The sequence below is a fragment of the Phoenix dactylifera genome, chromosome 1, assembly GCF_051530095.1.
Source record: "Phoenix dactylifera cultivar Ajwa chromosome 1, Ajwa_hap1_PhDact_Kaust_v1.1, whole genome shotgun sequence".
Taxonomy (NCBI): Eukaryota; Viridiplantae; Streptophyta; class Magnoliopsida; order Arecales; family Arecaceae; genus Phoenix; species Phoenix dactylifera.
Window position 1 is genome coordinate 4,167,596 of NC_143190.1, and position 21,881 is coordinate 4,189,476.

The 21,881-nt window shown below is 37.8% G+C and overlaps 1 protein-coding gene and 1 pseudogene across 2 annotated transcripts; both read left to right on the forward strand.

Annotated features, from left to right (window-relative positions):
- Positions 1 to 1,038: 1,038 nt before the first annotated feature.
- Positions 1,039 to 1,730, forward strand: LOC103722889 (uncharacterized). Its single transcript, XM_008813610.6, has one exon. The coding sequence runs from the start codon at positions 1,122 to 1,124 to the stop codon at positions 1,527 to 1,529; it is 408 nt and encodes a 135-aa protein (XP_008811832.1). The 5' UTR covers positions 1,039 to 1,121; the 3' UTR covers positions 1,530 to 1,730.
- A 71-nt stretch (positions 1,731 to 1,801) lies between these two features.
- On the forward strand, positions 1,802 to 15,509 carry LOC120109743 (putative oxidoreductase At1g06690, chloroplastic; annotated as a pseudogene). Its single transcript, XR_015976115.1, has 6 exons — positions 1,802 to 3,189; positions 8,658 to 8,749; positions 8,846 to 8,883; positions 9,025 to 9,242; positions 14,303 to 14,374; positions 14,468 to 15,509. The product of XR_015976115.1 is annotated as a putative oxidoreductase At1g06690, chloroplastic (transcript).
- The last annotated feature ends 6,372 nt before the right edge of the window (positions 15,510 to 21,881 follow it).

Genomic DNA, 21,881 nt, shown 5'->3' on the forward strand with positions numbered 1-21,881 from the left:
TATCCAATGAACCAGATTTTTTTAGTTTTTAAACATTAATATTAAATTTTGTAGTGGGTGCATCGTCCATTCTTTTAGACCAATATATAAATCCAATAATTCACTCTCTACATCAGATCATAATAATATATATCATGAAATGTAGAGTGGATTTTGCACTCACCATCAAATTCAATATATTGTTTATTGAAAAAGAAAACCAAAATCATTACCTAGGTGATCTCAAAGGCATAAACTGCTTAAATATATACCTAGATAATCTCATGCCTACACCTCAAGTCACTCCAAAATTGACAAACTTAATATATCAAAATATGGATTGTAATTTTACAGGTAATTTACAAAAAATAAGAGAAGATCAAAATATATTTTCTTGATAAGGGTAGATATTTAGTTTCCATCTGTTTGATTCATTGGAGAAAGATTGGAGGAAAAAGAAAAGTTTTCCACTCTTTTGAAATGTTGAACCTTATGCTTTAAGGTACTTCTATCAAAGAGATGGAAGGTTCCAGCAGAGGTGGAAGACTTTCTAGCTTATACCTACCTTGCAGAACAAGCACCTTGAAAAATTACATCTCCATGGAAAACCTGGTTAACTTTCAGTCTCTTTCATACAAATCAAACAGACGTAGCTAGGACTTTCTGCAGTCATTTGTTAGATATATTCAAAAGACTAAACGATTAAGGCAAACTTGCGTGTGTTATGTCGCCACCTTAGTCTTAAAGACCTAATTAATTAATATAGTCTGTCTGATACGTGTACCTGAAGTATGGCTTAGAAGGTGCCATTTGTTTGGTCCATTCTCCTAATTGAGGTCATCCCTCGACAACGGTCAAATACGGCTTAGAAGGTGAACTAACGACAACATGAAGAACAGCAACCACGCACACACTCTTCAACAAATCTCACAACAACGCATGGAAAAAAGAAGCCTCCCCTGAAACTCAACCATATTCTAACTACCAGTTAACCACGCTAAGATCATATCGAGTTCCCTTAATTCGGTCAAAAAAAAAAAACCACCTCTATAAATACCAAGCCACTAGCCCCTCAATCCCATCGCACACATCTTGCACCCTTCCCTTTGATAACTCTCTAGATCTTGTGCGATCGTACCACCATGGCTTCCAAGACTTCCTTCTCTATGTTCTTCCTCATTGCACTAATGTTCTTAAGCCACAGCATGGCTTATGCAGCTCGCTCGCTGCTGCAAACTCCGGAGCCACCAACCCTGCCAAAGCCCACAGTACCTCGGATGCCCGACGTTCCAACTCTTCCAAAGCCGCCGTTGCGTCCACCGCCCGACGTTCCAACTCTTCCAAAGCCGTCGACATTGCCGCCGATGCCCAGCATGCCGACTCTTCCGAAGCACACGTTGCCGCCGATGCCTGCCGTGCCAGGCGTGCCCAAGGGTGCATTGCCACCCATGCCCACACTGCCTCCATTGCCTTCCATCCCAAAAACTCCTTCCGTTCCAAAGATGCCGATTCCCTTCGCCACCCCACCCCCCGTAGCCTCTAAGCCATGATGGCCATGTGGATTGCTGTCCAGTTTGATTGATGTATTAGTATGGCATGGAGAGCCGTTATGGAAGCTGGTTGAGCTTTTAGATCGGCTTGTAGTAATAGCACAGGATTTTATATATTGCATTATTGTGAGTATACTTCCATTGTATTCTATGCTTGAGCATGGATTTAGTATCGTCATATAATAAATATTATGATTATTACGACCAGATTGCCACATCTCTCTCTCTCTCTCTCTCTCTCTCTCTCTCTCTCTCTCTCTCTCTCTCTCTCTCTGCATTTTAAAATGAAGAGGAAGGGTTGGAAGATTACTCTCATTGGATGCGTATGCGTAGGCAGTTTTTTTATATTAAAAAAATGTTTACTGGGGCATCTTTTATTTTCACCTATTAGAATGCAGGCGTGACCTAATAAAAACTCCTAAAAGAAAACAAAATTATGTCACCCATGTTGAAGAAGTATAATGTTGAAAAATTATATCCTATACCACATGTGCCATATGGCAGTGCACCATACCAATCACCTCATCTTATTTCTGTAGGCTCCATTTATCATGCGCTATTGCTACTCCGTGGTGCGCTACGAACGTAGGGCACATGTCGTAGGACATAATTTCTCCAGCCACACCTCCTGGGACTAAAACTGTGCAAAATTTATTGTTGGCTCTTTGGAAAAGAATGGAGGATAATGAATAAACTTTCAGGAGGCTAGCATGAGAACATTAATAGTTAATGCATATAGTTAATGTTTATTACATATTTATTTTTAAAAATTACTATTCATGTAAATATCTTTGAATTTATTCTATTTTTGCAAAGATATCCCTTTAATATATATCTTGAAAAATTACAATTGGTGTATATATCTTAGAGTTATCCCGTTTTTGCAAAGATATCCTTTCAACATAAAATGATACCTTTGGAAAAATATTTAGCATTTTCCTTACAGAGCCTTATCTTTACATGTTTTTCAGGAGTATTAATACGAAAAAGTAATAAAGTTTTTTTGCACTTAAAATAGTTAGGGGCAAAACCTAATGGGAGGGATACCGTTGCAATAATAGATGATTACAAGGGTCATCTGCAAATATCAATCCTTAAAAGGTAAAATATTTCAAAAGATGTATTATAAGGACACATACACAAAAACCCCAAAACCAGAATCCCACAAAAAGCAACCAAGAAAATCCCGTCCAACCCCCCAAAAAGCAATTCATTACCCGTTTCACCACAAACCCAGATTCCCTTGTCTCTAATCCCCAAGAACTCAAATGCACGGACTGTTTAATTCGTAGAATAAACATATTTTCGTATTAAAAATCGCATTTTGGGGCTAAAATTTGATCAGAGTTGGAATATTTCGACGTCTTCATCAGGGTTATAGAGCAAATTCCTCGTTTTTGTGATCCTAATCTTCGTATTTTCCCTCTAGATTCGGAGTAGCTGGGGCTTTCCATGGCTCTGCAACTCAGCAGTGCGGGGTTTTGCCTCTTCCGTGGGAGGAGAGCTCTTACCACGAGAGCCGTTGCCTCTGAGACTCTTACAACGTTGAAGGAAGAGGACAGGGTGAAGCTGGGAAGGTCGGATGTGAAGGTCAACAGGCTGGGCTTGGGTGCTTGGTCGTGGGGAGACACCAGCTACTGGAACGACTCTGGATGGGATGGTAAATGCCTCTACCTTTGATCTCTATGAGATGTTGTAACATTATTATCTTAGAGTTTCATATCATAATCTGCATGAAAGGAAGAATTTTTTTGTCTAGTTTTCATTGATTGCGTCTTCTGATGCCTTTGTTAACTCGAGGGGAGAGCTTTGTTGGATATCTGAATTTGTTGTTTTAGTTGTTATTAGTATTGTCTTTCCCCCTTATTTTTTGAATCAGTAATTGTTTGATTGGATTTTTCCATACCATCTTTTCTTTCTCTTTTTCTTTTTTTTTTCCTTTTGTTCTCTGGTAATATGAGACAGTTTAATTCACCAACTAGAAAAAGGCATATAATTGACTACCAGGAGGGGGTCTTAGATCAGTAGGAAGCTCTTACCAACAATCCCAGGTTTCATACTATTGTTTCGTTCTACCAGCATGAGCTACCCAATCTGCGAAACTACCAAGTTCCCTTCTTACATATTGATACCTTACCTTTCTGAATTTGTTTTACATATTATCTAGTTTTAGGACAATAATATGGAGGTGCCAAGTTGGATTCTCTCTTCAATCGAATATATTGCTCGATGGAAACATACAATCTGGTCAAATTCGGTCCACTTAGCTTCTCCAAAGGCTTCAGCAGGGCGTTAGCTTCCTTAGATTTTGGTTTCAGTAATTTTGTACTCATCAGTTCGGTTTTCTTTTATAGCTTTGTTCTTGTTACTCCTACTTCGGTTCATCTTCTGATCAAATGCATTGATGGGAAATATTCATCTTTTTTTTTCTTCCAAAAGAATTGGTGAAGTGCGTAAATGTGTATTGTGGAGGTTTAAATGGGATAATTTGATGATACAACTAACCACAGCTTATTATGGCTCTTACCTGGCACATTTGGCAAGAATGGAATACTTGTATTTTCACTAGAAGGAGAGCTTCTTGTAATACGGTTCTTCAATATGATGCTTCAAACATTGGGAGAGCTATGCTCAGCCATGTCAGCTGGTAGTCACCAAAGCCTCTGGAGTTTGTTGTCCAACCGTGTACCCTCTAGCTCTCAGCGATCCATTCTAGCTGCTTGATGCACAGCCTTTAGATTTCTTTTGTAACTATTTTTATCCTGTACATGTCTCCGTCCTGTAAATATCCTTTCAATCAATAAATTTGGGGGAAGTGACCTACGTCCCTCCATTATTCCTCAAAACAAAAAACTTAATTAGGTCATGAGATAGCCTTCTTGACGAGTAAGACTTTGAAATCTCCCCAACAATCTAAGTAGGCAAGATAGGAAGAAGCAACAGTAAAACATTCAACTGATACAAGAGGATTATGAGCAGAAAATAAGTTTCATTCAATTTCATTCAACTTGATTGCCGAAGGGGACCATTACATTGGTATTTATAGAGCTCAAGACTCTCATCCTTTCCTAAAAAAGGCATTTAAATACATATTTGATCTTGGACCATGTGGTATTTTCGAGTCCCTTGCCTTCCATATTATGTCCTACATCTCATCTCCAAAAAATCTACTCAAAATATGAAAAACCTTTGTTGATCCTTTCTTACGAAGATATCTTATTTCCTTCAACTTATAGCTGAAGGAGAATGTAGGGAATCTGATAGGATTTTGTTCATAGAAAAAGTGGCAGATTTTGGTGAGCTTTAGCAAATGCCTAATTATGATTGATTTTCGCAATCAATCATTTTCACAGTATTTTGTCCATGCGACACTAGGCTTTTTAGGCCTTCTTCTCGAGTTTAGTTACTCTTCTGGGCTTTATACATGGCCTTTGACAATAAGTGTTTGTTCTCCTTGGGTTTGAGAAAACTTGTCCTCAAGCTGAAAACCCTATTCTTGCTCTCTTTCAAAAGGTTCTTAATAATGAGTAATAGTAGATCTTTCTTCTTCCTTGGAGGTCCTTTCTTTCTCATCAGTTGGAGAATAATCTTTACTCCACCTTTATAAAATGTGTAGTTGTTCTTTCTTCCATCATGTAAAACCTTTGAATCATATTGTCATGGATGATCGAGAAGGATATGACACACATCCATAGGTGCAGCATCACACCAATGCCCTCGGAATAATCCCTGCCCACGACAAAAGAAATGGAGAATGCTCAGAAATAGTACTTCATTTTCTTATCAAACCATGTAAGTTTGTGAGGTTGGGGATGTTTGTCAATCTTTAGGCAAAGCTTGTCAACAACCTCCCTCGAGACAATGTTCTTGCATGAATCGTTGTTGATGTTAACATCACATATCCTTCCTCCTATTGTGCATCTTGCGTGGAGGATATTGGTGCGTTCTCGTTAGCTACTTTTTTGGGGAGCAAAATTTGGTGACTCACAAGGCTTAGACCATCATCTGCCTCTATCTCAGTGCAACACTCTTTTGGCTCATTGTCATGTGCACTGCATTTCATACATATCGCAACAATCATCTAACTTCTTGTTGGCTTTATCATAGTCATTTTGCCATTGACAAGGTGGATTCCATTAGCAGATTGCTGCTGTAGGCATTCTCTTCGAAGTGCTTAGGAGGTTTTCCCTGGTTGATACATGCTTTTTCACCAGTTGTTTGTTAGTGAAGCTGTGGTATTTGGTGTCGTTTGTTGGTTCATGTCCCATGGTGCTGGAACAAGACTTCCCTTGCTTACTTTGCAAGTTTGTTGAAGGACTATGAAGGGCTTGGACCCTCCTTAGTTTCCTTTCTGCATGACACCTTTTGATCAGCATTGTCAACATGCCACATCTTATGATCTACAATCTCATTCTAGATGGCAAGATGCAACCTATTGAGGTAGTGGGCTACCCAGGTTCTTTCTTCTTTATTTGGATATGTCTTCATGAGAGTTTGAAGAATTCCTTGACATTGTTGGTAACGCTTTGATCTCCCTGCCTCAGATTCGTGTATCTTTGATAAAGAGTATGTGAATGCTCCAGAGGAAGTGGCATTAGAAATTCTTTTCCATCTTATCCCATTCAGTGATCATGGGTTTGTTGGTTGATGGAGATCCAAGATCATACCATGGTGCATCATAAGGTCACAACCTGGGGGTTTTATTGTATTTAATTTTAGTTATCAATTCTTTGTATTTGTCTTTTATTTCTAGTTATTTTTAGTTCTAGCAGCTTATTTTGGAATCAAGGGCTGCGATTAAAATCTCAATGTTTATTTATGAACTTGATAAGGCTAATTACTATGACACTACTGTCTCTGGCACTTTTCACACTGCTTGTGCCTTTTTAGGGCTAGTTTTGGGATTTTGTAGTGAAGTTGGATGACTGTTAATGAAGAAAGGGATGATTCCTTCAGTGTTTTTTCTCTTATGGTGTGATTTTGCAATGGAGGTCGAAGACCTTCAAATACTAGATTCTTAGGTCTCAGAGATAGTCCAGTATTATCCTTCCTGTTCTTTGTAGCCTTTTTTCTCTTCTCTTCTTTCACTTTTTTGTTTTCTACTCAATCGACACTTTTTCTAATTGTTCTTTATCAAAAACATCCTTTTATTTCCGATATATGTTCACGTCACATACATCTCAAATTAGTTTTTCCATGAAATTCCAGCAACTTTTGCTTTCAAGTTCAATTGCATAAACCCTTAAAATTCAACTTAAACCCTAGAATCCTAAACCCTAGGTTCAATAGTATTAATCTGTTAATTAGTTTAGTTTTATTGAAAATTCAGGTCTTAACCTGAAATTCCAACCATACAGATTTCAGTCCTACTTTAAACCCTAATAAGGTCTCTTCCCTTGACTGTCTTACATCACTGTTGCTAACTATTAATTGCTGCATATTCTCCCACGAAATGCAAGCATAACGACGATCTTGGGGCCACAATCTTTACTTTCTTATGATCTGGGATATCCATCGCATCAAAAAAGCGATCCACCGTCATGAACCACTTGATAAGTTCTTCAGATGGATGCCCATGGAATTCTTCAAATTCCACCTTTTTGATCTCAGAAGCAACACATCATGGCTGTTCGCCTGCATGGTGGTGGGAAGGGTTCTAAAAGCATGCAGTGCCATCATCAAGAGCCACACCTTCTTCCAGTCCATTCCTCTTGGCTGATGGTCTCATACCACAGCATGATCATTCTCCAGCTGAAGTTTTGCTAGTTGTTCTCATAACCATTTGATCTCAATGTTTCTCAGATTTGCTTCCTCTTAAGTAGTGCCTTGACAAGTGTTTCTTGGGGCTATGGCTTCAACAATCAAACAGGATATGACAGGCAGATCAGAACAACTTATATAGCAAACCTAATGAGGTGACCTAGCCTTCTGGAATATTTATAAATCTCAGGACCCTGATCCTTTCCTAAAGGAGGCATCTAAATCACATATTCTCATTATTTTTCTGATTCATGAAATCACTGCAAAAATAGTAAAAGTTGCAAATAAATGTTTGATCTTGATCCGTATGGTATGTTTAAGTCTCTTGCCTTCCATATTATTCCCTAGATCCCATCTCAAAAATCTACTCAAAGGAGAAAAAAGATCAAGAAAATAGATGCAGATTTGATTCTAGAAGAAATGATAACTTTCTTGGTGCTCTCTAACATAGATGCCTTATTTTATTACAATAACAAGAATCTGGATTTTGACAATAGGGGCTTTAAGAATCTGGTAACATTTTGACATTAACAAGAATGGCTAGATTTTGGTTTGCTCTACCAAAGACTGAAAGTACCTTATTATAATTGATTTTACAATTTAGAGATTCAAAATTGCCTTATTATGCTTTACTTCTAAAATTAGTCATTGTCATGTCATTTGTCCATGTGGCATTGGGCCTTCTCCTTATGTCAGGTTAATTTTGGGGGGCTTTAAGTGTTCCTACTTACTTTTATTCTTGTGGAAATAATTTTCCATGGATTTTAGGAGGCATATATGTTACTGTTGAGAGCATTACTAAATGCCCTGTTGTCATTACAGATTTAAACATAAGGCTTGCTTTTTAATTTTAAGTCTTCTTTTCTTGTGGGATTTGCTATTGTTGTTCGGATGAGCATATGGGTTATAAATGATATAATTGTGTCTATGGCATAGATATCATTTTCTTTCTGAACTTCTCTGTGGGTGTTAATCGTACCTTTCACTGGGTTTATTTTGAGGTTTTGGTTTAGTAGTCGTGCTATTTGTTATCATGCATGGTGCAATCTTTCCATGTTCCTTCTGGTTAGCCAATAATAGCACCTAATTATATCATCATTTCTTTTCCTGTCATTACACTTGCAAACTTTCAATGGTGTGATGCTTTTTATCTAATTATAAATGTATTTATATTATACCCATTCATGTTTTTCCTTTGTGGAGTATGTTAATCATATATATCTTTTGTTACATGGAGTATGTTATAAATGTATATCATTGATAGCGTCTCTAGTTTTTTATCATTTTCTAGTTGATAAATATGATCAAAATTTTAGGTTTCAACTCATGTTTTCTATAGAAAAATCTTACATTGCAATGACGTGCCAGATCGGAAGCTGAAGGCAGCTAAGGCAGCTTTTGATGCAAGCATTGATGATGGCATAACCTTCTTTGATATAGCTGAAGTCTATGGTGCAGCAGTATGAAAGCATTTTCTATTCTTCTTTCTCCTAGAGCTTACCTGATGACATGAATAAATATTTGAATCAAAACTTATGCATTTTTCCTTTCTGTAGTTCATGGGAGCAGTGAATTTACAAACTTTACTTGAAAGGCACCTGACCTGATAATTCTCTCCTTTGATTTCATTTCTTTTTAGGTTGTTTTCCACTTCTGTGTTTTGAGATATTTGGAATTCCAATGCTATCATTGGCACTTTCTGCTTGATTGTTGCTAAATTGGCATTAAATAACAGCTTCATCAAGGAAAGGCAACAAAAGAATCAGTTGAGGTAGCTGCGGCAACAAAACTTGCAGCTCTGCCTTGGAGGTTCGGTCGGGGGAGTGTCCTTTCTTCTCTCAAATATTCACTTTCTCGTCTTGGGCTTTCTGCAGTTGACCTCTACCAGCTTCATTGGTCTGCTTGTCAAGCCTCTTCCTGCTGCTATTCCTTGAAAATTATCCGAGTACAGTGGTAACTGTCAAATTGACTGAATAATCTCTCATCTCTGTGAGAATCTCATTAAATAGCAAAACCGTGCAAATCTCATTAAATAGCAAAACCGTGCAAAGAAGTTAGCTATAGATAGCTGTACATTACAAGGAAATTAGCTATAATACATGGCAACTAGTTATAGATAGCTATACACAATAAATCTGCCAATTAGTTCTGCTAGCTAAATTAAGAAGACTAAGCTATACATAGTTAATAAAAATAACAAAGGAAATGAGTAGATTGTGGAAATAAAGGTAATTAGATTTGCTATGGAAACCATATGTAAATAGGATCCTGCAGATCCTATTAACATCCCCCCTCAAATTGATGCTGGGTGATCAAGAAGCATCAATTTGCCAACTAGAAATTTTTGGCGTTGACGAGTCATGGCCTTGGCAAACACATCAACAATCTGAAAATCCGTGGTGATATGAGGAAGAGTGATAACACGTCGATCATAAGCCTCACGAATAGAGTGACAATCCACCTCAATATGCTTGGTGCGCTCATGAAAGACAGGATTAGCCGCAATCTGAATTGCACTAGTGTTATCTGCATGAAGAGAAGTGGGCTCAAGTTGAGGGAACCCAAGCTCAGCCAACAATCCACGAAGCCAAATAATCTCAGAACATGCAGAGGACATGGCTCGATACTCAGACTCCGTTGAAGACTTACTCTTCCATGAAATGAGTGCATTGCCAAGAAACATACACCAGCTCGTAACTGAGCGACGCGTATCTGGACAGCCAGCCCAATCAGCATCACTGTATGCCCTCAACTGAATAGGTGAACCAGTAGGAAAGAATAAGCCACGATCTGGAGTGCTTCTCAGATAGCGAATGATACGGCAGATGGCAACCAAATGAAGGTGTCGAGGAGTCTACATAAACTGACTAACTTGCTGAACAGCGAAGGAAATATCAGGCCGAGTTATGGTCAAATAGTTCAGACTTCCAACCAACTGTCGGTACAGTGAGGGATCAGAAAGAAGCTTGTCCTCCTCACGATGATACTTTACATTCACCTCCAAAGGTGTGTCAACAGAAGAAGCATCTTGAAGTCCAGCCAAAGCAATCAAATCTTGTGTATACTTATGTTGGTGCAAGAAAGTACCCGCAGGTCCATACTTTAACTCAAGGCCCAAAAAATATTGAAGAGAACCAAGATCCTTCATTGGAAATGAAGCCTGTAGGTGTTGTTGAAGCTACTGAATCAACACAGAATCTGTCCCTGTAATAACTATATCATCAACATAAACCAGAAGGAGAACAATTCCATTCTCAGTCTTGCGGAGAAACAAGGAAGAGTCATACTGACTTTGAACAAAGAAAAAACCAAGTAATGAGGAGCGAAACTTATCAAACCAAGCACGAGGTGCCTGCTTCAAGCCATAGAGAGTGCGCTTCAGCTTGCACACATTAGAAGATGGTGTAGTGAATAAACCTAGCGGAGGTGTCATAAAATTCTCCTCTTTGAGATCACCATGCAGAAAAGCATTCTTAAGATCCATTTGTCGTAGGGCCCAACCTTTAGAAGCAGCAATGGCAAGAACTGTTTGTATTATAGTCATTTTAGCCACCGGAGCAAAAGTCTCATCATAATCTACTCCATATTTCTGTCTATTACCAAGAGCAACCAACCGAGCCTTATATCTTTCCACAGTCCCATCAGGACGTAGCTTCACTGAATACACCCATTTACAGCCAATGGATTTAACATCAGAAGGATATGGAACAATATCCCAAGTGTGATTCTCTTGTAGAGCTTGAAGCTCATCTTGCATGGCCTTCACACAACATTCCTACTTAATTGCCTGGGAATAACAAGTAGGAATCGTGATGGATGGTAGACAGAGTCACATTGAGTGATGTATGTGAGAATCCATACCTATCTGGTGGATGGGAGACTCTGGTGGACCTCCGAGGCGCAGGGACTGCAGGCTCATGTGGTGGATCAGTATCGGGAAGGGGCTGAGGTGGCCGACGTCTCTTGTACACAATATTTGGTTTGAAGCACTCAATAGAATGATATATATCATCAAAGCTAGGAAGCATGGCAAGATCAGAAGATGAGGCAACATTGGACTGAAAGAAATACTGATTGTCAAAGAAAACTACATTTCTAGAGACACGAAGTCGGTTAGTAGAGCATCATAACACACAAAACCCTTTTGAGCAATACTATAACCCATAAAGGCACACTGAACCGACTGGGCAGCATGTTTGTGACGTTCATTAGCAGGTAAGTGAACAAAGCAAACACATCCAAAAGTATGAAACTGATTGTAACCAGGATGCTTGCCATAGAGACGATAATAAGAGGAATCAAAGTCCAAAATTTGAGAAGGCAGTCGATTAATCAAATAAACTGCAGTAGACAAAGCTTCAACCCAAAATTTAGGAGGAACAGAGGATTCAAGCAACAAGGTGCGAACAACATCCAACAGATGGCGATTCTTACGTTCAGCAACACCATTTTGCTGAGGTGTATAAGGACAAGATCGCTGAGAAATTATACCTTTTTGATGCAAGAATGCCTGAAAGTCATGAGACATATATTCTCCGCCTGAGTCAGACCTTAATACTTTAATACATGTTGAGAATTGAGTCTCAACATAAGCCACAAAGGTCTGAAAAATAGAAAATACTTCGGATTTGGAGTGGAGAAAATACACCTAAGTGAAACGACTATAATCATCAATGAACGTCACAAAATATTTATATCCAACATGAGATGTTATAGGAGTAATGCCCCAAACATCACTATGAATAATATCGAAGCATTTTTCAGCTCGACTACCATGTTAGGAAAAGATAGAGTTTTGCTTTTTCCAAGTTTACAAGCAGTACAATCAAAAGACATGCTGTAAGAAGAGAACTGATCTTTATTGCCCAAAAAACCATGCTTCACTAAATGAGACAAAACAAGAGAGTTAGGATGGCCTAGGCATTTATGCCAAACCTCACTCTCTGATTTGTTACAGCAGTACAAGCCAAAGACAATAGACTTGGAAGAGTAAAATGCAGAGGAAACAATCTTCCAACTTTAGGCCCCTTCGCGATCATTTTCCCCGACACCTGATCCTGAACCTGACAACCATTTCGAGAAAAATGCACATCACAGTTGTTATCAACCAATTGACCAACTGAAATCAAACTAGTAGAGAGTCCAGGTGACACAAACACATTGCGGAAAGGTGAACTAAGATCTCCAATAGCAGTAATAGGAAGATTACTTCCATTAGCAATTTGAATGTGTTGTGTACACCATTATAGGACTGAACATTGTGCAGAAAATCAGAACAGCCAGTCATGTGATTTGATGCTCCAGAATCAACAAACCAAGGATGAGAAATTGTCTTACCGTTACCTTGAAGTCCCAATGCTGAAAAGGCTGAGATAATCATCTTTTGCACCATCTTTGGAGTAAGAACAACTTGGTTAGGACCTGCTGATGTGTCTGCAGCAGATGTGATTCTTGCGGACTGATCCACAGAAGCAGAAGAACTGACCGCAGCTTGAAAAGCATTGGCTCGGCGATTCTGAGGTCGCGTAGGACACTCCTTAATGATGTGCCCGGCCTGCTTACAGTAAGTGCAGAATTTCTTGTTGCAGTTGCAAGCAATATGGCCGAATTCCTTGTAGCAATAGCACTGGACCTTGTCCTTGCCCTTTCCCTTCCCTTGAGCAGCATATGCAACATTCACAACATCTGAGGACAGCTTCTCTTGTGCCATAACAGCCTGGGTAAGAGTCTGTTGCTCCTCACGAAGCAATTCACCAAGACACACATCCAAAGAGGGAACATGATCTCTGTTTAATAGCGCAGCCCTAGTAACTTCAAATTCTGGCCTAAGTTTCATCAAAAATTGATCATGTTTGCTGGTTGCATGAACTTGAATAGCGGACAAGGCTTCTTTTGGCACCTTAGCATGAATGATTCCGGAATACTCGTTCCACAGATTAAGAAAACCAGAATAATACTCCTGAATGGAAAGATTACCTTGGCTATAATTTGCAATCTCCAACTCCAACTGAAACCGCCTTGCATTGTTGTCTTGGTTGTAGATGCGCTTCAAATAATCCCACATCTCCTTGGCGGTGCTAAAGGACCGCAGATTGTTCACCATATGCGGCTCAATGGACCCCAAAATCCAAGAAATAATCCGGGCATCCTTGGTCTCCCATTGAGCAAATTCCTTAGCATTAGTTGGTGCTTTAGAAGAGCCATCAATATGATCCCAAAGCTCCCTGCCTTTGATAAACATCTTGAACTGAAACTCCCAAGCAAAGTAGTTCTTCCCAGTGAAACGAACACAAAAGGCTTATGTAGACATTATGACCAAAAGAAAGAACACCAGAAAAAGAACTCCAAGAACTCCAAGAAAGCTAGAAACCAGAAAACTAGAGAACTTTACCAAGAATTCAGAATCTAGAAAACATAAGGCTGTACCGAGACTCAGAAATCTAGAACACCGAGAGCCCCTTGGACTAAAACTAGAGAAAACCGAAAGAAGAAAGCGTTAATGACCAAATTCAGAACATAGGCTCTGATACCATGTCAAATTGACTGAATAATCTCTCATCTCTATGAGAATCTCATTAAATAGAAAAACCGTGCAGAGAAGTTAGCTATAGACAGCTGTACATTACAAGGAAATTAGCTATAATACATAGCAACTAGTTATAGATAACTATACATAATAAATCTGCCAATTAGTTCTGCTAGCTAAATTAGGAAGACTAAGCTATACATAATTAATAGAAATAACAAAGGAAATGAGTAGATTGTGGAAATAAAGGTAATTAGATTTGCTATGGAAACCATATGTAAATAGGATCCTGCAGATCCTATTAACAGTAACTGACATAATGAGTGCTGGTGATTTTCAGGCCAGGGATTTGGGGAAATTAGGGTAGATTGGTCTTTATTCATCCTTGAGTACATGTGGAAGTGATGTCCTCCTCTGTATCTAACTAATGCCCCATTTTTAAGAAACTCATGTATAAGGTCACTCTGTTCCTTTGAAATCAATTCAGGATACATTGATGGACTTGGAGATGCTGTTGAACAGGGCCCCGTAAAGGCTGTTGGAGTCTCAAACTACAGCGGTAATTGCTTCACTTTAGCTTGTCTTCGGTAACTTTTTCTACAAGAAAATGTGTGCTTCTATGATAACATAATGAATCTGGTTTTTTATACAGTCCAGAAAAGCATCTTCGAGATGCTTATAATCAACTTAGAAAGAGGGGAATTCCACGAGCTTCAAACCAAGTAAATTACAGTCTCATATACAGGAATCCTGAGGAAAATGGTGTGAAGGCTGATTGTGATGAGCTGGGGATCACTTTAATTCCATATTCTCCTATTGCTCAAGGCATGATTCATATATTTGGAGTTTCTTATATTGCACACCTTATTTTACAATATTATAAACCAGTTGAACTTATTTCATTGGCTTTGACGCCTATCTTGAAGTAGGCCGTGCATGAAATGTATGCAGGGCTCGAAAATGGAGGAGATTATATCTTTGAAGGGAGTAGTGAGGAGATTATAGTATGATTCATGTTTCATGAAGAAGCTATATACTGTTTTTTGAGAAAAAAAGGAAATAACTTGCCAAGGAAAAATATTCCGACACTTGGGCATGAAGTTACCAAATATTACTAACTTTCATGCAGGTGTCAAGCAGTAGTCCAATCCCTATCACTTAACATGAATCGGAACCTTAATGCAGCACTATGTAAAAGATGATAGAGTTTATTTATGCAAGGCCGAAACAAGACTTATAGTTTTCCCACATCCTGCAGGCTAAAGTAAAACTTCATACAGTCGTCTGCTTCTCATCAGAAATGAAAAGCGTCTGTTAGCAGGACAGGTATTTCTTCTTCTTCTTCTTCTTCTTCTTTTCACAGGTAGCTCTGAACTGGTTGACATGTCAGGAGAATGTTGTGCCCATCCCTGGAGCCAAAAATGAGGAACAGGCTAAGGAGTTTGTTGTTGCTCTTGGGTGGAGGCTCACAGATCAAGAGGTTGCGCAGCTTCACTCGCTAGCATCTAAATCCAGACAAGCTGTTGGATTACCTCTTGATAAATTGTAATTTGACAGTTATAAGAACATGGTATGATTCCAGAAAACCATATGAAATATCTTGTCCTGTGCATCATTGCTTATGTATCACTCCAATGAAACAACCATGACATGAAATAATAGATTCCAAAAATTGCATAAATTTACAAATGAAAGGACACTACTTGTGCTGAGCTGGTCTATTGCTTGTATGGTAGCCAGGTCTGAAACTATAAATCTTAGTTACATACTTGTTACCATCATAGAAATATTCAATTTCGGGGTTTCTGCTCTCCAGTGCATCGTGGTTATGTTAATAGTTTCTTCCCTTAACCTGATAATCTGTATCAATTGCCGCAAATTGAATATGATCAGCAGCAGAATGTGAGGTCTAAAGGATTAGGAATCACATACAATTTTAAAGGATCACTAGTTTACTTCATGACCAACATAGTTGTTGAGTAAAAATTTAGTATGAAAATGATGCTGGAATTCAGCTCAACACAATCCTTGCAGAATTTAAAATGCCATGCCCTTTGACCTTCATCTACACTTTAATTACCTGAATTCTTGTCACCATGCAGCAGTATCTTTGGCTGTGATGGGCACTGCAAATAAAAGCAGTAGTGAGCATTGTGCTAAGCCCTGTGGTCCCAGCACTGTGGATAAGAAGTGAGAACAAGATCAAATGAATCTAGGCCGCAGTTTTGACCCGGCACTATCTTTTGCAGCATTTGTTAGTAGAACACATCGTATTCAGGATGTGAACCTGCGATCGATAGTGATATGATATTGTTACTTAGGTTTTCTGCAAGCTTTACGGAACGGTATGGTTTGCCGACCGGTATGCAGCCACATACCAGATGACCATAACTATTATGGGGTCTTTAAACCGAAGTCCCAATCAAGGTCGACCATCGAAGATTAATAACTAGCCAGTCTAGATCATTAGCAGAAACTTCTGACTATGAGATCTTATTGGTTATGTGAACCTCAGCAAACTCTTATCCATTTGTACCGGTTGCAAAAGGATCATGATTAGTTCAAACGCTTGGTCTTTTATCAGCATGAAAAAAATAAAAGGTTTCAAAAGCTTGGCCATTTTGTCTAGTGCCCCAATTTGACTTGTTTAGTGGCTCAGAATTTCAATCTATGAAGGCTGCAATTCTCATTTCCAGTCAGAAAGGGGGGCGGGGGGGGGGGGGGGGGGGGGAGTTGTACAAGATCTGAGTCAAAGCAAGTAGGAACCCAATCAGTTCTTTCTTAGGTTGGCATGACTTTGTTTGGGCCTAGACTAGCATTGGGTAATTACATTGTATGATTATGTAGTGAACTGAGTGATGAAATAGTGGGATAGGTTTTCCCTTGCCTTCCATGCAGAGTTAATTGCACCTCTTTCAATTTAGAATCAAACACTAACATTTTTTTTTTGGTTCAAGATCCATCTGTTGGCTAGGTTCTTCCCTCTGTTTGCCCAACTAAAGCCAGTTTTATATGGCAATTCAGAGGTTTTGTAATGTTATTTAACTAGGTTAGCAAGCATTTTGGTGATGGAAAATATTGGATACCCATTGACCTTGATTTGTTAGATCATAATCAGCTTCTTGATAATGTGTTGACCGTAAGTTAAGAGAAAGATCTTGCACAAGTTCTTTCCTTCTCTCAAGATCACAAAAATCAGTTAAATCGCATCTCAAATACTATATAATCTTCTCCCTCCTGCTTTCGATCTCACATGCATTACGTATATTTACGTATGACCACTACAAAAATTAACATTTAGAGTAAGCTATTAAAATTCTTAATTAAAAAAATTCATGATGGAAGATTTTAATCAGCCGACCCTAACTAGTTTGGAATGAAGGCTTAGTTGAGTTGAGCTGTATGGAGGACTTCGATCTCTTATATTACGTCAATGTCCGAAAAAGAAAGTTCCAAAGAAAGTGTAAAAATTTTATTTGCGCGGCCAATCATAACAAACTAAATACGAAAAGAAACTAATTAAAAAGGGACTTCCTATCTCTCCCCTTTGTCCTCTGCAAGAAGAATCCACTCGGCACCTTCTTATCTCATGAAACTATACTCGATGCATCAGGTCTACCTTTCTCCAAAAGGCCTAATATTCCTGGCAAATTCTTTCCTCTTCCTCTTTATAGACTTGGAGGAGGAAAAAATTGAATTCCAAAACAGTAGGAATCAACTTGGGATCAACTTGTATGTGCAAAGTAGCTGGATGATATGGAAAGAAAGGAATGCCAGAGTCTTCCTGAACAATCAGAATCACAGGAAATTTGTCTTGAAAATGTTGTTGAGCTATTCAAGTCCTGGTCAGTATTTGCAGAGGACAAAACCAGAAAGAGTTTTGATCAAATTTGGCCCAGAATCCGCACCTTGTCAGGTATATAACATTGTAATGCTCTTTGCTTCCCCCAGTTTTGATTTACAAGTTGTGACCTTGCTCATCTTAACAATTTTGGGTGGACTAATCCTCTTTTTCCTTCTTTTTTTTTAAAAAAAAATGTCAAGGTCAGCAATGATGTTGTGGATCACCACTGAGTAGGATCAAGACAGTATTTATCATCTCATTCAAGCACATCTCCATTTCAAATTAGGGCATCAGCCAGAGCAAATTTTTTAACCAATCCATAGCTTAACACTATGGTCCAAATTGGGAAGCAAGCTTGACCTCTGTGTCAAAATTCTAGTGCTGCTCAAACAAATTTTAAGGCTGAACCTTGCAATATCTCAACACATCAAAAGAAAACTTTGGATTATCATAGATGCAAGCTAGATGCGTGACACCTGCACCTTGAATGCCTTGGATTATGTGATTCATGTCCTTGTAGCCTCCAAGCCTCAACCCCTCTCATATTTCTCACAAGTGAAACCTAATCCCTCTCATTGTATGCAAGTGGATGTAGCAGCTGTGGGACCTGTTAATACTGCTATTTTGGAAAATGCTCCAAGAAAACAACAAACTTGTAGTAAATAGATGCATGAGACGAGTTAATCCAATGAGAACATGCACGTCATATGAAACTCATACAGCATTCCTTCTATGGGGTCAAATCCGGATTGGTAATTTATTGCCTAAACCGCCTACCCAACCGACGGTCAATCTATTTTAAGCGGGTTCAAGTTTAGCATAAATAGGTTCAAGTCGTACAAGGTTGACTTGCTGGACTCGTTTAACAACAGGCCGGTTTCGGTTTGGATCTTTAACCTATTTAATAGGTTATGACCCATTTAATAATCAGGTCATGTCATAACTTGAAGAGTCGTTTAAAACTTGTTTAATGCATTTGAACCCCATTTAACCCATACAATACTGGCTTAATTTGTTTAAGTTATTTAACTTTTCAACACACTTATTAAATGGACTGTAGGTTAGGTCGGATTTACCGGTTTAGTCAAGTTCGAGTTTGAATTTTTGACCCATTTGATAAATGTTTTGGTTTGGATTGGATTGACAGATTTTTTGATCCGATCTGCATCCGACCCGATATACTCGACCCCACCCAATTCAATTGCCACTCCTAGGTTAGATTATGCTAATTTATGATGATTTGAAATCTAGCCAGACTTGGCCCAAATTTACTTCATTGACAAGGAGAGAAAATGACTATAAGAGCACAAGTTGCTTTCTATGCCACCAATTTGCCTCAACAAAGAGAAGGGAAAGAGGATAGAGGGGGATTTTTTCTTTTTTGGTTCAAAAGAGTTTAAGATTACTTATTAAAAGAATAAAATATTTTGTAAATATAATCTTACAAATATAGCTTATTATATGTATATGTACTATTTGAAAATTGCTATTTGTATATATACCTATCAAATCATGTTGCTTTAGCATGGATACCCTCCCATTAAACCTTTGCCTAATGATGTTACTTATTAACTACTTTACAATGACTTTATTACCCATTTGTATTAATAACTCTAATATATATATATATATATATATATATATATATATATATATATATATATATATATATATATATATACAACTCTATTCAATACAAACTAAATATTAATTTTTAGAAGTCTTAACATAAAAAGATAATAGTATCAAATGACACTCTAAAAAGTTATTTATTAATGATTAATCAAAATTAATGGAAGGGGCTTCCATGCAAAAGCAAGATGATTTGTACATATCTAAATGATGAGTTTTCTAAGGCAAATACATAATATGTTTTATTTGCAAAATGAAATATAAAATAATATTTAAATATATTATTTTATTCTTTCTCAAAGCAAAGATTATATATATAGATAGATTATATATATATATATCACTTCTCCATTTATTCCTTTTGTAGCCATGAGAAAGCACTAACTAATGCTAAATTTAAAATAATTACATACTCAGTTAAATTAAATCTCCTTCCTAATAAAGAGTAAACATGTTATATAACGGTTTCTCTTAGAAAATGTTATAATGATTCTTATAGGACATCCCCTCCTTTTAGCTAAATTATTCCCTAGTTCTTTTATATAGATGCTATCTTCTGTTGGATAGAAAGAGAGAGAATGAACAAGAAAGGCATCTAAAGAAAATGACACAAGAAAATAAATTATAAAATTTTGAATAAGAAATTATATAAGTGATTTGTGTAAAATATAGTTTCTTGATAATTACGGTCTAAGCTTTTTACGCAAGGAAGTGACGTGACGGTGCAGGACATATACAACAACATGCTTTTAATATATGAAGATGCATAGTCATGCAATCAAGTCATAAAGGATATGTCTAAACTGATTTGACTATAATGGGATGGTCCAAAATTTCTTATGGCTTGATAATCATGTTTTAAGCCCAATAATTTAAAACTAGTACTTTCTTTTGGGTTAGACATAACTATGCATTGCTAATTGAATCAGTCTATACCATCTATGCAAGTCTTCTTTAGTATAAGAAAGCTTTTAAATAAGGAGATTAACCAAGTTTAATTTAGTGTTTGAATAATAGTTTTAACTATGGCATATATCTTAGAAAATGTTTTGAACCATATTAAAATTCTTACATAGAACCAAAGAGGGAAAGATGAACTGGACTTGCTCTAGTGGCCGCACTTCCTAGCAACTAAAAGTTCTAGATTCGAATCTTGGATGGTCCATCTTTTAAGAATTCAAACTTTGATAATTAGTGTACTAGGAAAAATAAAAGAACTGACAGAGAAACTAGTTGATTTATATAATATCTTCTCATACTTTACATTCCATTCAGGATCAAAATTGTAGAAAAAATGTTCATCGACTATTCAAAATAAAATTATCTAATTAATTTTAGCAGCAATTCTAGTAAAATTATGTTGATTTTAAATCAATATAATTTGAAGTGTACATATTATTTCAAAATTTTATTTTAATTTAAATAAATTGTTATTATTGTTGGGTTTGCATGATGCACATGAGAAAGTGCATGACTAACTTATATTTTTTTTATTACAATGTGATTTGCCAAATGCACTCAATTATACAACTTATTGACTAATTGATTTATGTACAAAGAAAGAGACAGTAAAAAGTGAACCAAAGAGCTATAAATATTTTGAAAAAAATGGAGGTTGAAGGGTTTCTTCGGTCAGGGAGGTGGGCGGGCACGTACACTCGAGTGGTGTTTGATTGAGGGGTCGAAAAAGGCTCAAACCAAGCCACCAAGGTCGTAGCCTGATGGTAAGGGGGCGATAATTTCGTCCAAGTTGCCCGGGTTCGAAACGCACAGGCGTCGATTAAATTCGGAAACCAGATGCCCCACGCCCGGTTGGCTCGTTGGCGGTTATGCTTTCCTTCCACCTGTAGCTTGGTAGTGCCAGGTGTGACGTACTCACCTTCGGATGGGGAGGGCGTGAGTAAAACGGTGTCCACCCGTATTAAACATTCTCCTGGCGGGGCGAGGGCTCAGTGCGTGGGGGCTGCTACGCGGGGGTGGGCTGGTCCTTTCCTCCCCCTACCTTTATTCTTTTAGCAACAAAAAAAAAGGCTCAAACCAAACACAACTATACAATATTTCTGGTCACACAAGCCTTGCAATTGAATGAAATTTTCTTTAGATGGTAAATAACTTAAGAACATGCTCATGGTGAAACAAAACATAACACAAACAACACAACACCATAAATGAAGGGACAAATGTCTAGATGAATAGGTGGAGACTTCTCAAGTTTTAGTTGTCCCGCCATGAAATTGCTAATAACCATACTAGTCGAAGTTATGCAATATTAGATGAGGCTAGTTCGTGACATCGTGTGAATAAGAGCTACTTGCATTAATGTTGTTTCAATATGCAATATTTATATGGATAAAAGTTGATTGTTAGATCTTATCATTCTTTTCTGAATATTACTAGGCATGCGTCATACAACAAAATCAAAGCGATACACACTGTTCTGGCAAGAGGGATACGTTGGTGGCTTGGTTCCATGCGATTAATGCTATGATCAATGTAGCTTGCACCATAGAGTATTTTCATAAAAAATTAAAAAGAACACTATTTAGAGATGAGTTCCTTTCCTTTTTTTAGAATGAGAAGGGATGGACCC

Coding starts and splice junctions, on each gene's coding strand:
- LOC103722889 (XM_008813610.6), top strand. CDS start 1,122: ATGGCTTCCAAGACTTCCTTCTCTATGTTCTTCCTCATTGCACTAATG.